Source organism: Nerophis lumbriciformis, linkage group LG27 (genome assembly GCF_033978685.3).
Source record: "Nerophis lumbriciformis linkage group LG27, RoL_Nlum_v2.1, whole genome shotgun sequence".
In the NCBI taxonomy this organism is placed as follows: Eukaryota; Metazoa; Chordata; class Actinopteri; order Syngnathiformes; family Syngnathidae; genus Nerophis; species Nerophis lumbriciformis.
Genome location: NC_084574.2, coordinates 16,072,501 through 16,090,339, shown reverse-complemented (window position 1 = coordinate 16,090,339; position 17,839 = coordinate 16,072,501). Strand labels below are relative to the sequence as shown.

At 39.3% G+C, this 17,839-nt stretch overlaps 2 protein-coding genes across 2 annotated transcripts in view; both read right to left on the bottom strand.

Annotated features, from left to right (window-relative positions):
- Positions 1-8,935, bottom strand: part of LOC133570110 (N-acetylneuraminate-9-phosphate synthase-like) — a 28,915-nt gene extending 19,980 nt beyond the window's left edge. Inside the window, exon 1 of the mRNA XM_061922794.2 lies at positions 8,624-8,935. The gene's annotated coding sequence lies outside the window, so the exon portion shown is untranslated. The remainder of the gene's footprint in view (positions 1-8,623) is intronic.
- Positions 8,936-12,652: 3,717 nt separating this feature from the next.
- LOC133570112 (uncharacterized) overlaps positions 12,653-17,839 on the bottom strand; it is a 17,235-nt gene continuing 12,048 nt past the window's right edge. Inside the window, exons 2-5 of the mRNA XM_072916379.1 lie at positions 15,845-16,054; positions 15,574-15,739; positions 15,407-15,486; positions 12,653-13,549 (exon numbers count right to left, since the gene is read on the bottom strand). Coding sequence (XP_072772480.1) covers positions 13,250-13,549; positions 15,407-15,486; positions 15,574-15,739; positions 15,845-15,994 — 696 coding nt within the window. The 5' untranslated portion in view covers positions 15,995-16,054 and the 3' untranslated portion in view covers positions 12,653-13,249. The remainder of the gene's footprint in view (positions 13,550-15,406; positions 15,487-15,573; positions 15,740-15,844; positions 16,055-17,839) is intronic.

Genomic DNA, 17,839 nt, shown 5'->3' with positions numbered 1-17,839 from the left:
AGTCATTGATGATATGGGGCTGCATGTCAGGAAATGGCACTGGGGAGATGGCTTTCATTACATCTTATAATAATAAATGATAAATGGGTTATACTTGTATAGCGCTTTTCTACCTTCAAGGTACTCAAAGCGCTTTGACAGTATTTCCACATTCACCCATTCACACACTGATGGCGGGAGCTGCCATGCAAGGCGCTAACCAGCACCCATCAGGAGCAAGGGTGAAGTGTCTTGCCCAAGGACACAACGGACGTGACTAGGATGGTAGAAGGTGGGGATTGAACCCCAGTAACCAGCAACCCTCCGATTGCCGGCACGGCCACTCTACCAACTTCGCCACGCTGAATAATACCAATAATTTACCTCTATTATCAATAATACAGTTGTTCAAATGCAACAATACATATACGTAACAATAACTAGAGATACAAAAGAATGCAGAAAAATGGAGGGGAAGAAAGAGAAATAACCTATATTAACCTTGTAGATTGTTATAGTAACAGTAGGTTAAGCTTTGTCAGTGTGCCATGTGTTATACCTTCAATAAATTCACAAGTTTACATGTTCTTATTCCATCAATCCAAAGGATGTTTGGGGATGATGACATCATTTTGAAGATGATAATGCAAAACTGTGAAGACTATCCCTGAAAATAAGATACATAAGGTCAATATCATGGACTGAAAATAGTCCGGATCGCAATCCAATAAAAAATTGGTGGTGGAAATGGAAGAAAATGGTCCATGACAAGACTACAACCTGCAAAAGCTGATCTGACAACAGTAATCATAGAATGTTGGATCAAAATTGATGAAGAGTACTGTTAATCACTCGTTTAGTCCATGGAATGTCTCAGAGACTGCAAGTTGTTATAAAAGTCAGAGATGGTGCAACAAAGTACGGTTTTAGTAGTGTGTTGGAGTGTTTTTTTGTTAGTTAACTAGTTGTTTATGATTCCATAATGTTTTCCTCAGATTTGAGTGATTGTGTATTTGTTACACTATGCTTGGTCTAAAAATGAAACTGTGACTGATTACCACAAATTATTTATTTTTCATAGTCTTAGATGCAGATGCTGGCTGCCTTTTTCAACTTTCTTTTTCTTATCAGATAATGACGGTTCAGATTAGCTGTATTTTTAAAACAACTATGCTATTTAGGTTTATATTGTGCCAAATTTTTTTACATTTTTAAAAAATTTGGCCGGGGGCTGCGTTTTTCCAACTTTCTTTTTCCTTCCAAAGCGCTTTCGTTTGCCCACATCGTTTTTTCGGCTACTTCCCTATTAGATAAAACTTCATTGTTCCCCATCTTCTTCCTCATAGTTCATAGTTCGATCAGATAATGACAGTTTGCTCAAATAAAGAGTGCATGCCATGTTATTTTAGGCATGATCCAGTCCAACAAGGCTTAACAATGACATATAAAAGTCAAATGGAAAAACACAAATATGCATTGTCAGATCTAGCATTCTTCAAACTAGTGCATGCCATATTATTTTAGGCATGATCCAGTCCAACAAGGCTTGACAATGACATATAAAAGTCAAATGGAAAAACACAAATATGCGTTGTCAGATCTAGCATTCTTCAAACTAGAATACCGTGGATTTCAAGAGTCTTAATATGACTTCTGAGCCAAATTATTTGAGAAATCCAACTAATTTAGTGCATGGAAACATAGTCAATGCAAGGATCTGCCAATGTGTTTCCACTGGTCAAAGTTCTTCTCTAGTGTTTTTAGGAATTTTCAGCAAAAATGTCTGTCTACTAGGTTTTGAATTGAACTTGGGGGCCGGTATCAGGTACGACGTCCCACAGGCCCAGCCACTGGCATAAAAAAATGCAGTTGATTAGGGCCACAACTACTCGGGGGGGTCACAAGATCATCAACCGTGGTTGCTGTGCTCTAAAAGGTGTTTACTTGTCCTACTTTGATGGACTGAATGGCCTCATGGACAAAATAATCATTTTTTTCTACTGTATGACTATTCAGCAGAGCGTCAACATGTCCTTTACACCAATACATCATCTCACTACCATCAGGGCGCAGGTACAGAACAATCAAATTCCGGAGGGCCCACCTCAGGAAAAGCCTGATCCCTGCAGCTATAGCCGCCCTTAACAGCAGGCCCGGCCGACCTGTCTGACAAGCCTGTAAATGTGTGTTAGTCATGTATGATGTCTTTTTGTTATTTTTTTTTGTGTGATGTGTAATGTCTAGTGTTTAAATGTACGGCAGTGACAATGAATTTCCCCAAGGGGACCAATAAATCTAATCTAATCCAAAATCTAATCTTTGTAATAGTTTTGGTTTGCTTTAGCAGCATCATGGCCGCTTCCATTCAAAAGCCCACAGAGATCATTAAATATATAGAATCGCTTCGAACACGGCAATCGTGACAGATTTACAGCTGTATTTTTAAAACGACTGTACTATTTAGGTTTATATTGTACCAAACATTTTATCCCCAAGATATAGAGCAGGGATTTCCAAACTTTTTGAATGGGGGGCCGCATTGGGTTTAAAAAAAATAAAAATAAAAATAAAATTATATATATATATATATATATATATATATATATATATATATAAATAAATACATATATATATATATATATGTATACATACATACATACATATATAAATACATACATACATATATATACAAACCCCGTTTCCATATGAGTTGGGAAATTGTGTTAGATGTAAATGTAAACCGAATACAATGATTTGCAAATCATTTCCGAAAGCGGACTTCGCACAAAGTAACATTATATATATACATATACACACACATATATATATATATATATATATATATATATATACACATATATATATATATATATATATATATATATATATAACACACACACACACACACACATATATATATGTATGTGTATAAATATATATATATATACACACACACATACACATACATATATATATATACATATATATACATACATACATATATATATATATATATATACACAAACCCCGTTTCCATATGAGCTGGGAAATTGTGTTAGATGTAAATATAAACGGAATACAAATCGTTTATTTGCAAATCCTTTTCAACCCATATTCAATTGAATGCACTACAAAGACAAGATATTTGATGTTCAAACTCATAAACTTTTTTTTTTGCAAATAATAATTAACTTAGAATTTTATGGCTGCAACACGTGCCAAAGTAGTTGGGAAAGGGCATGTTCACCACTGTGTTACATGGCCATTCCTTTTAACAACACTCAGTAAACGTTTGGGAACTGAGGAGACACATTTTTTAAGCTTCTCAGGTGGAATTCTTTCCCATTCTTGCTTGATGTACAGCTTAAGTTGTTAAACAGTCCGGGGGTCTCCGTTGTGGTATTTTAGGCTTCATAATGCGCCACACATTTTCAATGAGCGACAGGTCTGAACTACAGGCAGGCCAGTCTAGTACCTGCACTCTTTTACTATGAAGCCACGTTGATGTAACACGTGGCTTGGCATTGGCTTGCTGAAATAAGCAGGGGCGTCCATGGTAACGTTGCTTGGATGGCAACTGTACAGCCCTTACCTTTGGGCTGGTACCGAGGGCGACTGTGTTGACCAGTTTGACGCGTGTAAATGATAGAATGTCCAGTACTGTAGAACTATGTTTGGATATGACAATCCGTTTATTACAAGCTATCTAAATTAAACCAAATGTAAGTTGTATAACAAAGTATGCTAACCTTGAATGGCACATTATAACAGCATTGTCACCACAAGTCACGACACAACACGCCACGCCACCACACGTGGTTACACGACACGACACCACACGACACGACACCACACGGTCGAAAACTGTTTGTCCTTCCAATCCCCTGCCCATGCTCACACCTGAACCCAATTTAAGGAGGCTGCCATGGTAACCGCACCATAGCAACAGTCCCCTCCCTGTCGACACTTCCTGGTTTTTAACAGGAAGTGGGCAGAGCAATCTGCCAAAAAAAAAAAGGAAATACAACATGCTGAACCAAACAATCAATTAGATAAAATAAAATAAAAACAATATAAACAAATAAGGAATTTTGGCTCCAACACTCCGGCCCCCAATTGAGAAGGGCAGGATGCCATTAACAATTCAAAATAAATAACAATGGAGCCATAAATATAAACAAATAATCATCTTTGAGTTAGAGTTTTTCAGTTTTGATTTTAGCAGAACGCACCAATCCTTTTTTATCTGGATAAGTCTCCATGACTCTTCCAAGTAACCAAGAGCCACGTGGAGCAGTATTGTCTGCAATTAGTACAATGTCATTTGGGATGAGACTTCTTCTCTGTTTGCTCCACCTCTGCCGCTCCAGTAGCAAAGGTAAGTACTCTCTTAACCAGCGTTTCCAGAATAGGTCAGAGATGTATTGGACTTGTCTCCATCTTTGTTTGAGAATTTGTCTGCAGGATTTTGAGTGGTATTAATGTATCGCCATTGTGTGACATCAGAAATCTTGCATCTTTCCCTCCTTTTCCGGCCAAATATGCGCTGCCTAGTAGCGCACTGATTATTGGGCAGAGACACATCATCCTTTTTAAAGGGAAGTTTCAAAGTGTAGTGTCCATCTTGAAGCTTGCACGTTTTAGTCATGACCTTCATGTCATCTCTAGAAATGTCTTCTGATGACCTGTCGTGAAAATCATAGTTGTATTGATTGTGCAGTAGCTCCTCTTGCTTTGTTATGGAGATCCTGTTAACAGTAGTAGTGGAGCAGCCAATCTTACTCCTTTTCTTACTGTAATCAGAAAGGCCATTAATGACCCACCCCAATAGGGTCTTAACGGCATACGGTCCATTTCCACGACTGTTGACCACTTCCCAGGGTTCAAGCAGTTTAGAAGCATTGGTCCCAATCACTAGCTCTACATCGGCTTGAACACGAGGAAGAGTGACGCCATCCAAGTATGGCCATTTAGCCAACTCCTCTTCATTGATGAGGTTGTTTGTAGTTACGGGCATCCTTTTTTGGGTGTAGACCTTGGGAAGGTCGTAGAACTGTTGCCCAGTGAGGCTTGAAATCTTTAAGTCCGTCAGCATGTAACTGGAAACTGATGTTTTTGGGCCCATGGTTAGGAGACTGATTTTAGTTTTTATTCCATTCAAATTGAGCTTTGTCATCAAGCTTTCAGAACAAAATGTATCTGTGCTGCCCGGATCCAGGAATGCATAGGTTTGTATGACTGTGTGTCCTTTGCTGGACTTTATCTGTACAGGCAGAATTGACAGAATTCCATTTCCAGCCCCCGTTTGTCCATATGTTTGCAGAGATATTTGTGCACTGCTCACAGATAGTCCCCTTGCCTTATTTTGGTTTGGAATTATGTTTGTAGCTCTTTCCTTCTGACCAATATGAAGCAGACTTGGATGGTTTTGCTTGCATATCTTGCAGGTCAAGCGCTTGTCACAATGCCTGCTAAGATGTCCAACATGAAGACACCCAAAACAGATTCCTTTCTGTTTTATGAAAGTTATCTTCTCCCTGTGGGTCTTGTCCTCCAACTGAGGACACTGGTCAAGAGCATGATTTTTAAAGCAGCAAACACAGGCGTTTGTGGTACGAGCAGGTGCACTTTGCTTTGGAACAGGTTTAAATGTGGTTTGATCTTCCGCATCAGGGGTTTCTTTATTAATGGTTGTGGCAAAACTGCTACGTTGGAATTTGGGTTTACCTTGTGATGTTGTTGCTTTTACAGGTTTACTTCCTGTACTCTGTGGTGCATTCTGGATGTCTCCAAAGACTGGGTCAGAGACCATTTTCACCTGTCGCTCAATGAATGCTACAATGTCTGAGAACTGAGGTCTGCGATGGTGGTTTTTTAATATGTTGCATACAGAGACTCTCCAGCTTTCTCGCAGCCTGTACGGCAGCTTGGAGATCACAGTTTTCATGTGAGCTGACATATTAAGTTCTTGCATGTACTGCACATTCTCCATAGCAGTGCAACATTCTCGAAGGTAAAGAGAGTAGGCTTGCAGAGCTCGTACGTCTTCAGACTTTACCAAAGGCCAGTTAAACACTTTCTCCATGTAAGCTGCTGTTATCTGGTACTGGTCACCAAAGTGTTTTTCCAATAAATACTTTGCCATCTCATAGCCTCTTTCTGGGAGCATGTGTTGACAGCTACGCACCAGTTCTTTAGGTTGACCCTTAGTGTACATTTCCAGGTAGTACAAACAGTCTCCTTTGTTGCTTGTGTTCTTCTCAATGCATTGCACAAATGCTCTGACAAAGGTTCTGTACAGCAATGGATCACCATAAAAATAGGGAATCTCCCTTGGTGGGAGTAGATGAGAAGTTTGCAATGACATTTGCAATGTTGCAATCTCATTTTGCCTGTGCAATAAGTCACATAAAGTGGGGGTGCCATTGGTTGGAGGGGAAATGTTAGTTTGCCTTGATTGCTGTACAGGGGGGTCCATGTGGGTTGTAGGGCTATGGTACTGCACTGTATTCCAAGAGACCTGCTGCTGTTTTGGTACAGAAGGTGGTGGTTGCAGTGGTACCTGAATGGGTTTAGGGTGTGAAAGCATGGACTGTTGCTCTTGCCAAAAGGTGGGTGGTTGAATGGGAAGTGGTGTCCTATATTGTAGTTGCCATGCTGTTAGTTGTTGTTGCTCAGATGGATGGTGTATAGACCGTGGTGGAGGTGGTGGTGAAGCTTGGCTTGACTGCTGCTGTGTGAGGGGTTGATAGTCTTTAGCCTGGGGGTTGAGAGTGACTGGTGCTTTAGCCTGGGGGTTGAGAGTGACTGGTGGTTCCTTGGTTCTCTTTAAGTAGGAGCTCATGCCATCAGATGCTGTATGGGAGGAAGCATGAAGGCTGGGAGCTTTTACAACTGCTAATTTCGCATCAGCAGCTGCCAATTGAGCATCCAGATCCATCATTTCCTTTTTCTTTCTGATTCTTTCTCTCTCCTCTTCCAATTTCTTTTTGATCTTTTCCTCCTCCTCTTCCAATGCATGTTTTTCCTTTAAAGCTGCAGAGAGGACAGCGAGGGCAGCCCTTTCGGCCTCTGCCTGTCTGCGAGCTGAGGAGGTGATTGACCGACTAGAACCAGAGTGTGTGTGACTCCCATGTGATTTGTGACTTATAACATTAGAAATGCTGTCATTTGGATTAATTTTGCTTTCTAAATCCTCAATACCCTCCAGGATTGGCGCTTTTATCCAGGTGTTAACATGCTCAACAAATTCATGTACATTAATTAATTTGGCTTTGTACCATATGTCATGTTTGATTTGGTCCTCTGTAGGTAGAATTGGTAGGAGGGATTGGTGTGCACTTGCAGTTTCCTTTATAACATTGTGATATTTGGTGAAAGCACATTGCACTTCCATTTTGTCCTCTCCATTTTTCATCATCTCCATATGTTTCTGCATGTTGCTTGCCTTGTTTAATTTGGATCTTCTCTCCTTCTGAAGTGTTTCAATTCTCTCCATTAGGGCTTTTGGTGTCATTTTCACTGTGCGTTTTTTTAACAACAGATGTTTGATTTGTGTCCACCTGATTTTCCATCTCTGCAGGCTGTGACTGATTTTCAGTCATTTCTGACAATTCAGCCTGTGAGGGTTCCATTTGACCTTTGATTGTGTCACCAATTGAATGCGTTAACTTTAACTCCTCAATTAACGCATGATCATGCATTTCCCAAGCATCATGTTTGCCTTTTCCACGATCCATGATTGTACACAACCCACAATTCAAAATCAGATCAAATATATGGAAACCTTGTTAATATCAGTCAAAACACCAAAAACCAAAACCCGCAATCATTCATTTGCATTTGTTCAAACCAAACCTCACCCACGAACGGGCTTGCACAAGGAATCATATGTAACCGGTGGTCTTTTCCTCTCTGCGTTGTGTGGCTTTTGTGAAAAACGACCGACACCATGGATTGCTCAGCTGCACTTTACTGATAAAACAGAACACAATTGTTGTCAATAAGTTTTTGACGTCGACGAGTCCCTCTCCCGTTATGGTGGACAAAGGGGCGTACAACAGTGAAATAAACATACCTGATAAAACAGAACACAATTGTTGTCAATAAGTTTTTGACGTCGTCGAGTCCCTACACAAAATACAATACAGAACAAGAAAATGAACAGAAGTTCTTAACATGACATTATCTGTCGTCGCATGGACGCCTACCTCTCCCGTTATGGTGGACAAAAGGGAAGTTGGAAGGCGTGTCCAACGCATATATAAAGACAGGTGTCACCGTAATTATTGCAGTAGGAGGGACAACGAGACAATGGTTCCACATTGACAAAACATCAAACAATATTCAGGTATTTACATGTAACTTACCGGTACACATTTTGTGTAATTATAACAATAATAAAGCATTATAAAATACATTATTTACAAGACATAATGGACCCTGTTACACTTAAACACCACCTTGTAATTGAAATGTACCCACGAACGGGTTGCAATCATGCACAAAACCTCATAGAAATGTACCCACGAACGGGTTAAATAACAATGAATATTAACCACCAATGCATTGGATTTTTTGTTTTTGTGTGCACACAGTATTATGTGGCCATACAGTATATTAACCCGTGTAGCGCGCTACATACCTTTATGTTGTTCTTGTCTTCAAAAGATTGTCTTCGAAAAGAGTTCAGTATCTTCAAAAAGAGTACAAAACTTCAAACAGCGTTGCGCGTCCCAGCGCTGCTCAGCTGTCGCTCCAAACGGCGAGGCCCGCGGTGATGCTGTTGTTCGATCAGCTCGACGTCCTCCGTCTGCCTGTCGCTGCGTTGCTCCTGGCCCCAAACGACGATCCCGTCTGCTGTCTGGCTCTTCTCCTGGTCCAATCGAGGTGAAACAGCTTAGCCTGTGGCTGAACACCGTCCCATAGCGTGCGCTCCAGGTGCACCCACTGCGCGTTGATGCAATCTAATTACTTCCTGTTCCTAATGAAGTGTCCACTGTGTGTCTTACTGACATTCAAACTTAGTCCTTTTCCAAAACGAAGACTAAAGTTTTCGACTTATTGTACAGCCCTTACCTTTGGGCTGGTACCGAGGGCGACTGTGTTGACCAGTTTGACGCGTGTAAATGATAGAATGTCCAGTACTGTAGAACTGTGTTTGGATATGACAATCCGTTTATTACAAGCTATCTAAATTAAACCAAATGTAAGTTATATAACAAAGTAGTGATGGGTCCGGCAACACCGATGCATCGGCGCATGCGTCGAGCTCATAGAGCGAAACCCTGTGTCGGTGCGCGTACCGCTTTTAGAAAGTCACGTGACCGATCATGAGCTGTTTTGGTCACGTACGTGACCGATACGCGAACTGTGTCGCACTGACGCCTCCTCTGTGCCCTGTGAGCGGGTCTTTTCTACAGCCGGAGAAATAATAACTAAGAAGAGAAATCGTCTAAAATGTAATACGTCGGAAAAACTTTTTTTTTTACTTTTTTTTTTTTTTTTTTTTTTTAAATAAAAATGTGTAAAAAAAAATACAATTAAAAAAATTCCCAGTCCACAATCATCCACAACACGTTCTCTTAGATTTCCATGTTATGATACATGTTCACATTATTTATTGACTGTATCTAAAAAAGATAAAAATATATTTTTATTTAAATGAAGATATGAAATAATCCTAAATGAAATACAATGACTTGGTTTATATTATTGTATATACTAGGGCAGGGGTCACCAACGCGGTGCCCGCGGGCACCAGGTAGCCCGTAAGGACCAGATGAGTAGCCCGCTTGCCTGTTCTATAAATAGCTCAAATAGCAGCACTTACCAGTGAGCTGCCTCTATTTTTTAAATTTTATTTATTTACTAGCAAGCTGGTCTCGCTTTGCTCGACATATTTAAATTCTAAAAGAGACAAAACTCAAATAGAATTTGAAAATCCAAGAAAATATTTTAAAGACTTGGTCTTCACTTGGAATAAGTGGTAGGAAATGGATGGATGGATGGATGGGTCTTCACTTGTTTAAATAAATTCATTTATTTTTTACTTTGCTTCTTATTACTTTTAGAAATACAATTTTAGAGAAAAAATACAACCTTAAAAATGGTTTTAGGATTTTTAAACAAATATACCTTTTTACCTTTTAAATTTCTTCCTCTTCTTTCCTGACAATTTAAATCAATGTTCAAGTAATTTTTTTTTTTTTATTGTAAAGAATAATAAATATTTTAGCTTCTGTTTTTTCGACGAAGAATATTTGTGAAATATTTCTTCAAACTTACTATGATTAAAATTCAAAAAAATTATTCTGGCAAATCTAGAAAATCTGTAGAATCAAATTTAAATCTTATTTCAAAGTATTTTGAATTTCTTTTAAAATTTTTGTTCTGGAAAATCTAGAAGAAATACTGATTTGTCTTTGTTAGAAATAAAGCTTGGTCCAATTTGTTATATATTCTAACAAAGTGCAGACTGGATTTTAACCAATTTAAAACATGTCATCAAAATTCTAAAATGTATCTTAATCAGGAAAAATTACTAATGATGTTCCATACATTCTTTTTTTAATTTTTTCAAAAGGATTCAAATTAGCTAGTTTTTCTCTTCTTTTTGTCGGTTGAATTTTGAATTTTAAAGAGTCGAAATTGAAGATAAACTATGTTTCAAAATTTTATTTTAATTTTTTTCGTGTTTTCTCCTCTTTTAAACCGTTCAATTAAGTGTTTTTTTTCATCATTTATTCTCTACAAAAAAACCTTCCGTAAAAGGAAAATAAAAATGTACGACGGAATGACAGACAGAAATACCCATTTTTTTATATATATAAATTTATTTATTTAGCTATTCTTGTTTAAATCACACTTACGTGTAACTTACAAATGACAATATATTTATTTATTTAAGTGTGTATCAAACTGGTAGCCCTTTGCATTAATCAGTACTCAAGAAGTAGTTTTTGGTTTCAAAAAGGTTGGTGACCCCTGTACTAGGGCAAAAAATCAGTGTCAGTTGAGTCGGTCCATAGGTTGCCTGTAGGGATTTTTAATGTCCAGCAGATGTCAGTATTTAGTGACACAGTATCAATACAGTTTTGCAATGTGTCGAAACGCTTCATGACGCCTCATCAACCCATCACTAATGCTAACCTTGAATGGCACATTATAACAGCATTGTCACCACAAGTCACGACACAACACGCCACGCCACCACACGTGGTTACACGACACGACACCACACAACACAACACGGTCGAAAACTGTTTGTCCTTCCAATCCCCTGCCCATGCTCACACCTGAACCCAATTTAAGGAGGCTGCCATGGTAACCCCACCATAGCAACAGTCCCCTCCCTGTCGACACTTCCTGGTTCTTAACAGGAAGTGGGCGGAGCAATCTGCCAAAAAAAAAAAGGAAATACAACATGCTGAACCAAACAATCAATTAGAGAAAATAAAATAAAAACAATATAAACAAATAAGGAATTTTGGCTCCAACAGCAACATATGTTGCTCCAAAATCTGTATGTACATTTCAGCATTAATGGTGCCTTCACGGATGTGTAAGTTACGCATGTCTTGGGCACTAATACACCCCCATACCATCACAGATGCTGTCTTTTCAACTTTGCGCCTACACTCTTAGAAATAAAAGTGCTAAGTAGAACCATATAAGGTTCTTCGGCTCGTCCTCATAGGAGAACCCTTTTTGGCTCCAGGTAGAACCTTTTTATAAAGGTTCCACCTGGAACCCTTTTGGAGGTTTCTACCTAGAACCCAACATGAAGGGTTATACCTAGAACTGTGTGTGTAAGGTTCCACCCAGAACCCCCCATGACAGGTTCTACAAAGAACCCACGCAGGGAGTTCCACTAAGAACCCTTTCATGTTTCAAGGGTTTCATCTAGAACCCACAGGGAGTTCCTCTAGGAACCCTTTCGTATTTCAAGGGTTTCATCTAGAACCCACACAGGGAGTTCCACTAAGAACCCTTTCATGTTTCAAGGGTTTCATCTAGAACCCACACAGGGAGTTCCACTAAGAACCCTTTCGTATTTCAAGGGTTTCATCCAAAACCCACACAGGGAGTTCCACTAAGAATCCTTTTGTATTTCAAGGGTTTCATCTAGAACCCACGCAGGGAGTTCCACTAAGAACTCTTTCGTATTTCAAGGGTTTCATCTAGAACCCACACAGGGAGTTCCACTAAGAACCCTTTCGTTTGTCAAGGGTTTCATCTAGAACCCATGCAGGGAGTTCCACTGAGAACCCTTTCATGTTTCAAGGGTTTCATCTAGAACCCACACAGGGAGTTCCACTAAGAACCCTTTCGTTTGTCAAGGGTTTCATCTAGAACCCATGCAGGGAGTTCCACTAAGAACTCTTTCATGTTTCAAGGGTTTCATCTAGAACCCACAAAGGGAGTTCCACTAAGAACTCTTTCATGTTTCAAGGGTTTCATCTAGACCTGACACAGGGAGTTCTAAAAACATCCCTTTTCAAAGGTTTTCACCGATAACCATCTTGTCTTCTGAGGGTTCTATAACGAACCATGTTGTATTCTACAGATCAGTTTAGTTCATATTATATTGTGGTCATTTATCATGTTGACATTGAACAAACATTCAAAACATTTTAATGAGAAAAACATTTATTTAAAGATATTCCAACAAAACAGGAGAGGCTGTGTAGGTCCCAGGGGAGAACAGGTCAAAAGTCAGCATAGGTCCAGTGGGATCAGCAACATGACAGGCCAGACACATCATGCTGTCCTCATTAGGTGAATTTGTGTAAATAAATCTCCAGCAATGGTGACATGGCAGAAAGAGACACAAAATAGTTTTAGTTCAATCAATCCAAGGTGCACTTACTGCATTTACTGCGCCTTATTGTAAGCTATCTACAAACAATAAAATAATGCATGGTCCAATGAAAAGAATCAGTGTACATACTGTATGTACTAATTGTGACAGTGGAACAGAATCATGAGAAAGTGAGGAAATCCGACAAAGTTTTCACATTGATTTAAATAATGTTGAAATACTTTTCAGTGTTATGTAATAAGTACTCAAAATGTTACGTATTGTAACAATATTGGAAATCTAGAGACGTCACTATGCCAAAATCAAACAAAATGTATTGGTCCAAAATATGTATTAAATAAGGGATATTTTTTTTTATCAATATGTACAAACAAAGGGCAGCAGCAGGAATTTGACCATTAACAAGAACATAAAGCATGAAATCCCATGCTGCAACACATCTACTCACTACTCCCCACTGACACAGTTGTATAGTCTCTTCACTGAAATGGGTACAACACTGTGGTCCTTGATCCCCAACACAAATCTTTCAATGAAAATAAGAGTTTTTCTCAGTTCCTTTGGGTACTGGACAGCAAAAACAATATAGAGTGACATTAATTCACTCATAGCATATGATATGTCCATGCTGCTGTCCTCAGTCAAAACCTGTATACCATCCAGGTATAGGGTTATCCTTTGTGCCTGCAAAGGGTTCCCCTCGTGTGTGTTATGGAGCATGGTTGCTGGAGTAGGCACGCTTGGCTCCTATGCAATAAAAACAGATACATGTCAGTAAATAAAACCTGCTGTGAAAACAGCAAAATGACTCAATGTTGCCATAATATGGATAATGCCAATTCCTAAATCTTGACCTCAAATGCAGTATTTACCAGAGGTGGGACCAAGTCATTGTTTTGCAAGTCACAGGTAAGTCTCAAGTCTTTGCCCTCAAGTCCGAGTCAAGTCCCGAGTCAAGACAGGTCAAGTCCCGAGTCAAGTCCAAAGTCCTGCATTTTGAGTTTCGAGTCCTTTCAAGTCCTTTTAACCACAGACTAATATATTAACACAGATTGTGTATGCTTTTCAAACGCTGTATTTATTTATTAAAACAAGTGCATTTTAAATTGCAGGAAAGAAAATTGTGCTGACATTGCACTTTATAATAGCACTATTAACCAGTCATTTTAAACATTAACTCATTCCTTTACAGAACAAACACATTGAAAAATAAAGTGCAAATGTACTTATTTGTACAAAAGTGTTAACATTGAAAAAACATGACATATACGTGAACATAACAAAAAAGTTGTACTTTTTATATGTCAGGGCCCTATGCTGCATTGCATTTGCAAAAGACCAAATTAGCCAAGAGTCTGTCAGTCATTTGTGCACGATGGGGGCGTAGTATGATGCCACCATGGCTGAAAACTCGCTCCACTGGAGCACTGGAGGCAGGCACTGCCAAGACTCTCATGGCCACTCGGAACAGTGAAGGAAGAGTCTTCATGTTCAATGCCCAGAACAAAAGGGGGGAGAGAGTTGTTTTGGGTTGGTGCACTACTTGTAAGTGTATCTTGTGTTTTTTATGTTAATTTAATTAAAAAAAAAAAAATTATAATAATAATTCTTGTGCGGCCCGATACCAATCGATCCACGGACCAGTACCGGGCCGTGGCCCGGTGGTTGGGGACCACTGAGGTAAACAACCAACAGTATGTCAGAAAGCTAGCTAAAACGGTACACATATTCATAATATAGTATACATTTTAACTGACCTTTATTTGACTATTTTTGTCTTTTTTTAGGTGGCTAAAATACGCGGTGCTGCTGACCGCCGTCTAACGTTACGTGTGATATATTGACTAACGTAACCCTGCTTAAAAAAAATCACTGAACAAAAAGTATGAATAAGGTAGTGAACTGCAACAGATTCCCGTGTTTGCAATAACGTTATAACGTTAGCAGTGAGTTTACAGCCTCACTGATTTAACTACACAGCAAATAAAAGTCACGTTACTTAGCCAATAAACGTTATCTTACATTCAAAACTTACCGTTCTTTGTGCAACTTCAAATGCCGGACGAAGTTGGAAGTTGTTGCCTCTCCATCAGTAATTTTCGAACCGCATGTGTTGCATACTGCAAACCGTTTTGTGTTGACCACCTCGTAATTTTTATACCCAAACAAAATTATTTTAGGTATCATTTTTTGTTCACTGGCGTGTGGTTTGGACATGTCTTCTTCGTTGGTTGTCCTGCAATTTGATTGGATGAATGCTGTGTGATGAAGAACAAAGTAGATCTAATTTGATTGGCTGTTGTACTGAGACCACACCAGCTGACACACGCAACGCTGATAGACAAGTACACAATAAAAAATACGGAGCGCTCCCGAATAACTTTTTCATCTTTGGGTTTTGGGGAAACTAGCAAGTCATGTCAAGTCATGTCAATTCAAAAGGCTCAAGTCCAAGTGAAGTCACAAGTCATTGATGTTAAAGTCTAAGTCGAGTTGCAAGTCTTTTTACATTTTGTCAAGTCGAGTCTAAAGTCATCAAATTCATGACTCGAGTCTGACTCGAGTCCAAGTCATGTGACTCGAGTCCACACCTCTGGTATTTACCTCCAGTAGAGTGTATAGAAAGGATGAGTCCTCTCTGAAAATGGAAGGCAGCAGTAGAATTGCTGCATCCCTAATGAGTCCTGAGGAAATAAAATTATTCTGTAATATTTTTTGTTTTCAAAAATACAGATTGTGGCTCCTATAGATACACATACAGGCCTAGATACCTTGTCTTACTGAATCATCCAGGCAGGCATTGATTGCCCTCTGGCAGCAGTCCTTTAGGTCACACATAGATGCTCTTTGAACCATCTTCGTTGCCATTCGAACCAGCTCTGTGACCATTCTGCGATCAGCTTCTACAAGGAATTGCTCCTTCATCTCCCACAGAAGCTGTAAGGAGGGATACAAAGTGTCATCTCAAAATACTTGATGATCATAACTGAAATAATACACATACTATTAAATATGGTCAATTCAATGCTTGAAGATACCAACTATTTTAGGAAGCTTCAGTGCGAGAAACTTTTCGATGATTTCCTCTGCCTTGGCAGTTGCCATGAAGGTCTTTCGGTATGCATAGGTTCGTCTCATTCTCTCCTTTAAAGAGTTCAGATCTGGGTGCACCTTAAGCATCTTTGTAGACATTTCATTGGTATGAGCTTCAATGCTCCTTCCATCCTCTCTACATTCTTCACTCTCCTGAGCCTATATGCATTCAAGAAAAATGACAAGCAATATAGTAAGAGGTAACCATTAAGATGAGGTGTACATGTTTTTTAAAAAGTTATATAATATGGAAGAATCATCCTATCTGTAACCTTCGTCTTGTGTTATCTTTCTGCTACCACTATGTTGGAGACCAAGCTCAAGCCCAGTCTCCCTGCTCCTCCTACCCGCACATTAGTGTGTGCTCAACATGGATATATTAGATCCATGGTGCTCACCAGCCCACCCATCCCTCCAAAGACGAGCTAGATGGCGACCGCAACGCCGCTACCGACAACGTTAAAGCTCCTTCTAACATTGACAATTTATACTATAATATTTCATTAAAATAACAACTACGATAACCTTTTTAGGATGATTTCAGATTAATTGTGCAGATATATTGTAACCTATTTTTTTATGGCAGCTCTCAGCAGAGCTTTGTCAGGTATTGTATTGTTTGACCACAATACAAGTTGTTTGTTTGTTTTCTACAAGAAAACATACAAATAAGCAAACGAACAAAACATAACAAGAAACAAATGCTTTGTCCACCTTTTACCATAAAAGAACTCAGCTAGGGTCAAGCATGCTGAAATAAGATATTATATTTAGCTCACCTTGATTCTCGGAAGTTTCTTCTCCTGTTCTTCTTTGTTCTGTTCTGTTCACAGTAATCACTATTGGTATGTCACACCTGGTTTGTAGGCACGGAAGACCAGACCATGTGGTGCAATCCATGGGGCAACCAACTCACACATGACAGCCACCATCATGCCAGCTCCCTGGCCCAACACACCAAACCTTGCCCTTTCCCCTGGGAGATCAGGGTTCAATTCCCAGCATCAACAAACCCTGATGTAGTAGCCTAAAAGTCAGCATTACAATGTGATTTTTGCTTCAGTTAAGGCTTGGCCTCTGACATCAAAGACCGTTGTCTATCAATGAACTTATATGCAGCTTCACAACTCGACTAAGCCAGTCAGCAGGGTACAGCAGCCATGGGATGAGGCCGATCATGGAAAAGTATGAGGAGGAGACACATACATGAGTAACATTGTCTGTAAAATAAGTGTTTAATATTTTTTAACTTGTCTGTCACTAATCCACACATCACCTCAGTATGCATTAACATGGTCACTCTGCATCAACCAGGCCTTGAACTCACAACTTCAAACTGTATCCCTAGATCACCTGACTTGTAACAAACTTTCAAAAGCCTTTGTCCAGTGAGTCGTATAGCTCACTTAGATGCCCCAGAAAGAGGGGTTATATCCTTGCTGCGAGGACCCCCTTGCTAGTTCTTTGCTGTGTGTCATTTTCTCCTGAAGAAGGGAGTAGTGTAACTAAACTAAATAAACACAATTATAACTGCTGCGCAGCGATGGGTCGGGTCCGGGTGATTTTTGGCAAATTAAGGCAATTCTGAGCAACAAACAGGAGAACAGGAAGGCAAGACAGTTGACATTATAATGTTCCTTTTGCGCCAGTTGAGGCTAAAATACACAACAATAGAACCAAAGACTGTGGTCTATCATGCTGAGATAATTGGCAAGTGACAATTCAACAGTGGCTTCACAAATTGATTAAGCCATTCACTGTTGTGCATGCAGATTTGAAACCACTGTAAATATATCAGTTATCAAGACAAAAATCTGAAAATACACATATTGCATCTAGACAGAATGGAGATATTGGTAATTTAATTTTTTAATTGATTCGATTTGCTCCATAAGTTAATAACTGATGTTTAATCTATCATGACTCTAAAATGTATATGTTTGC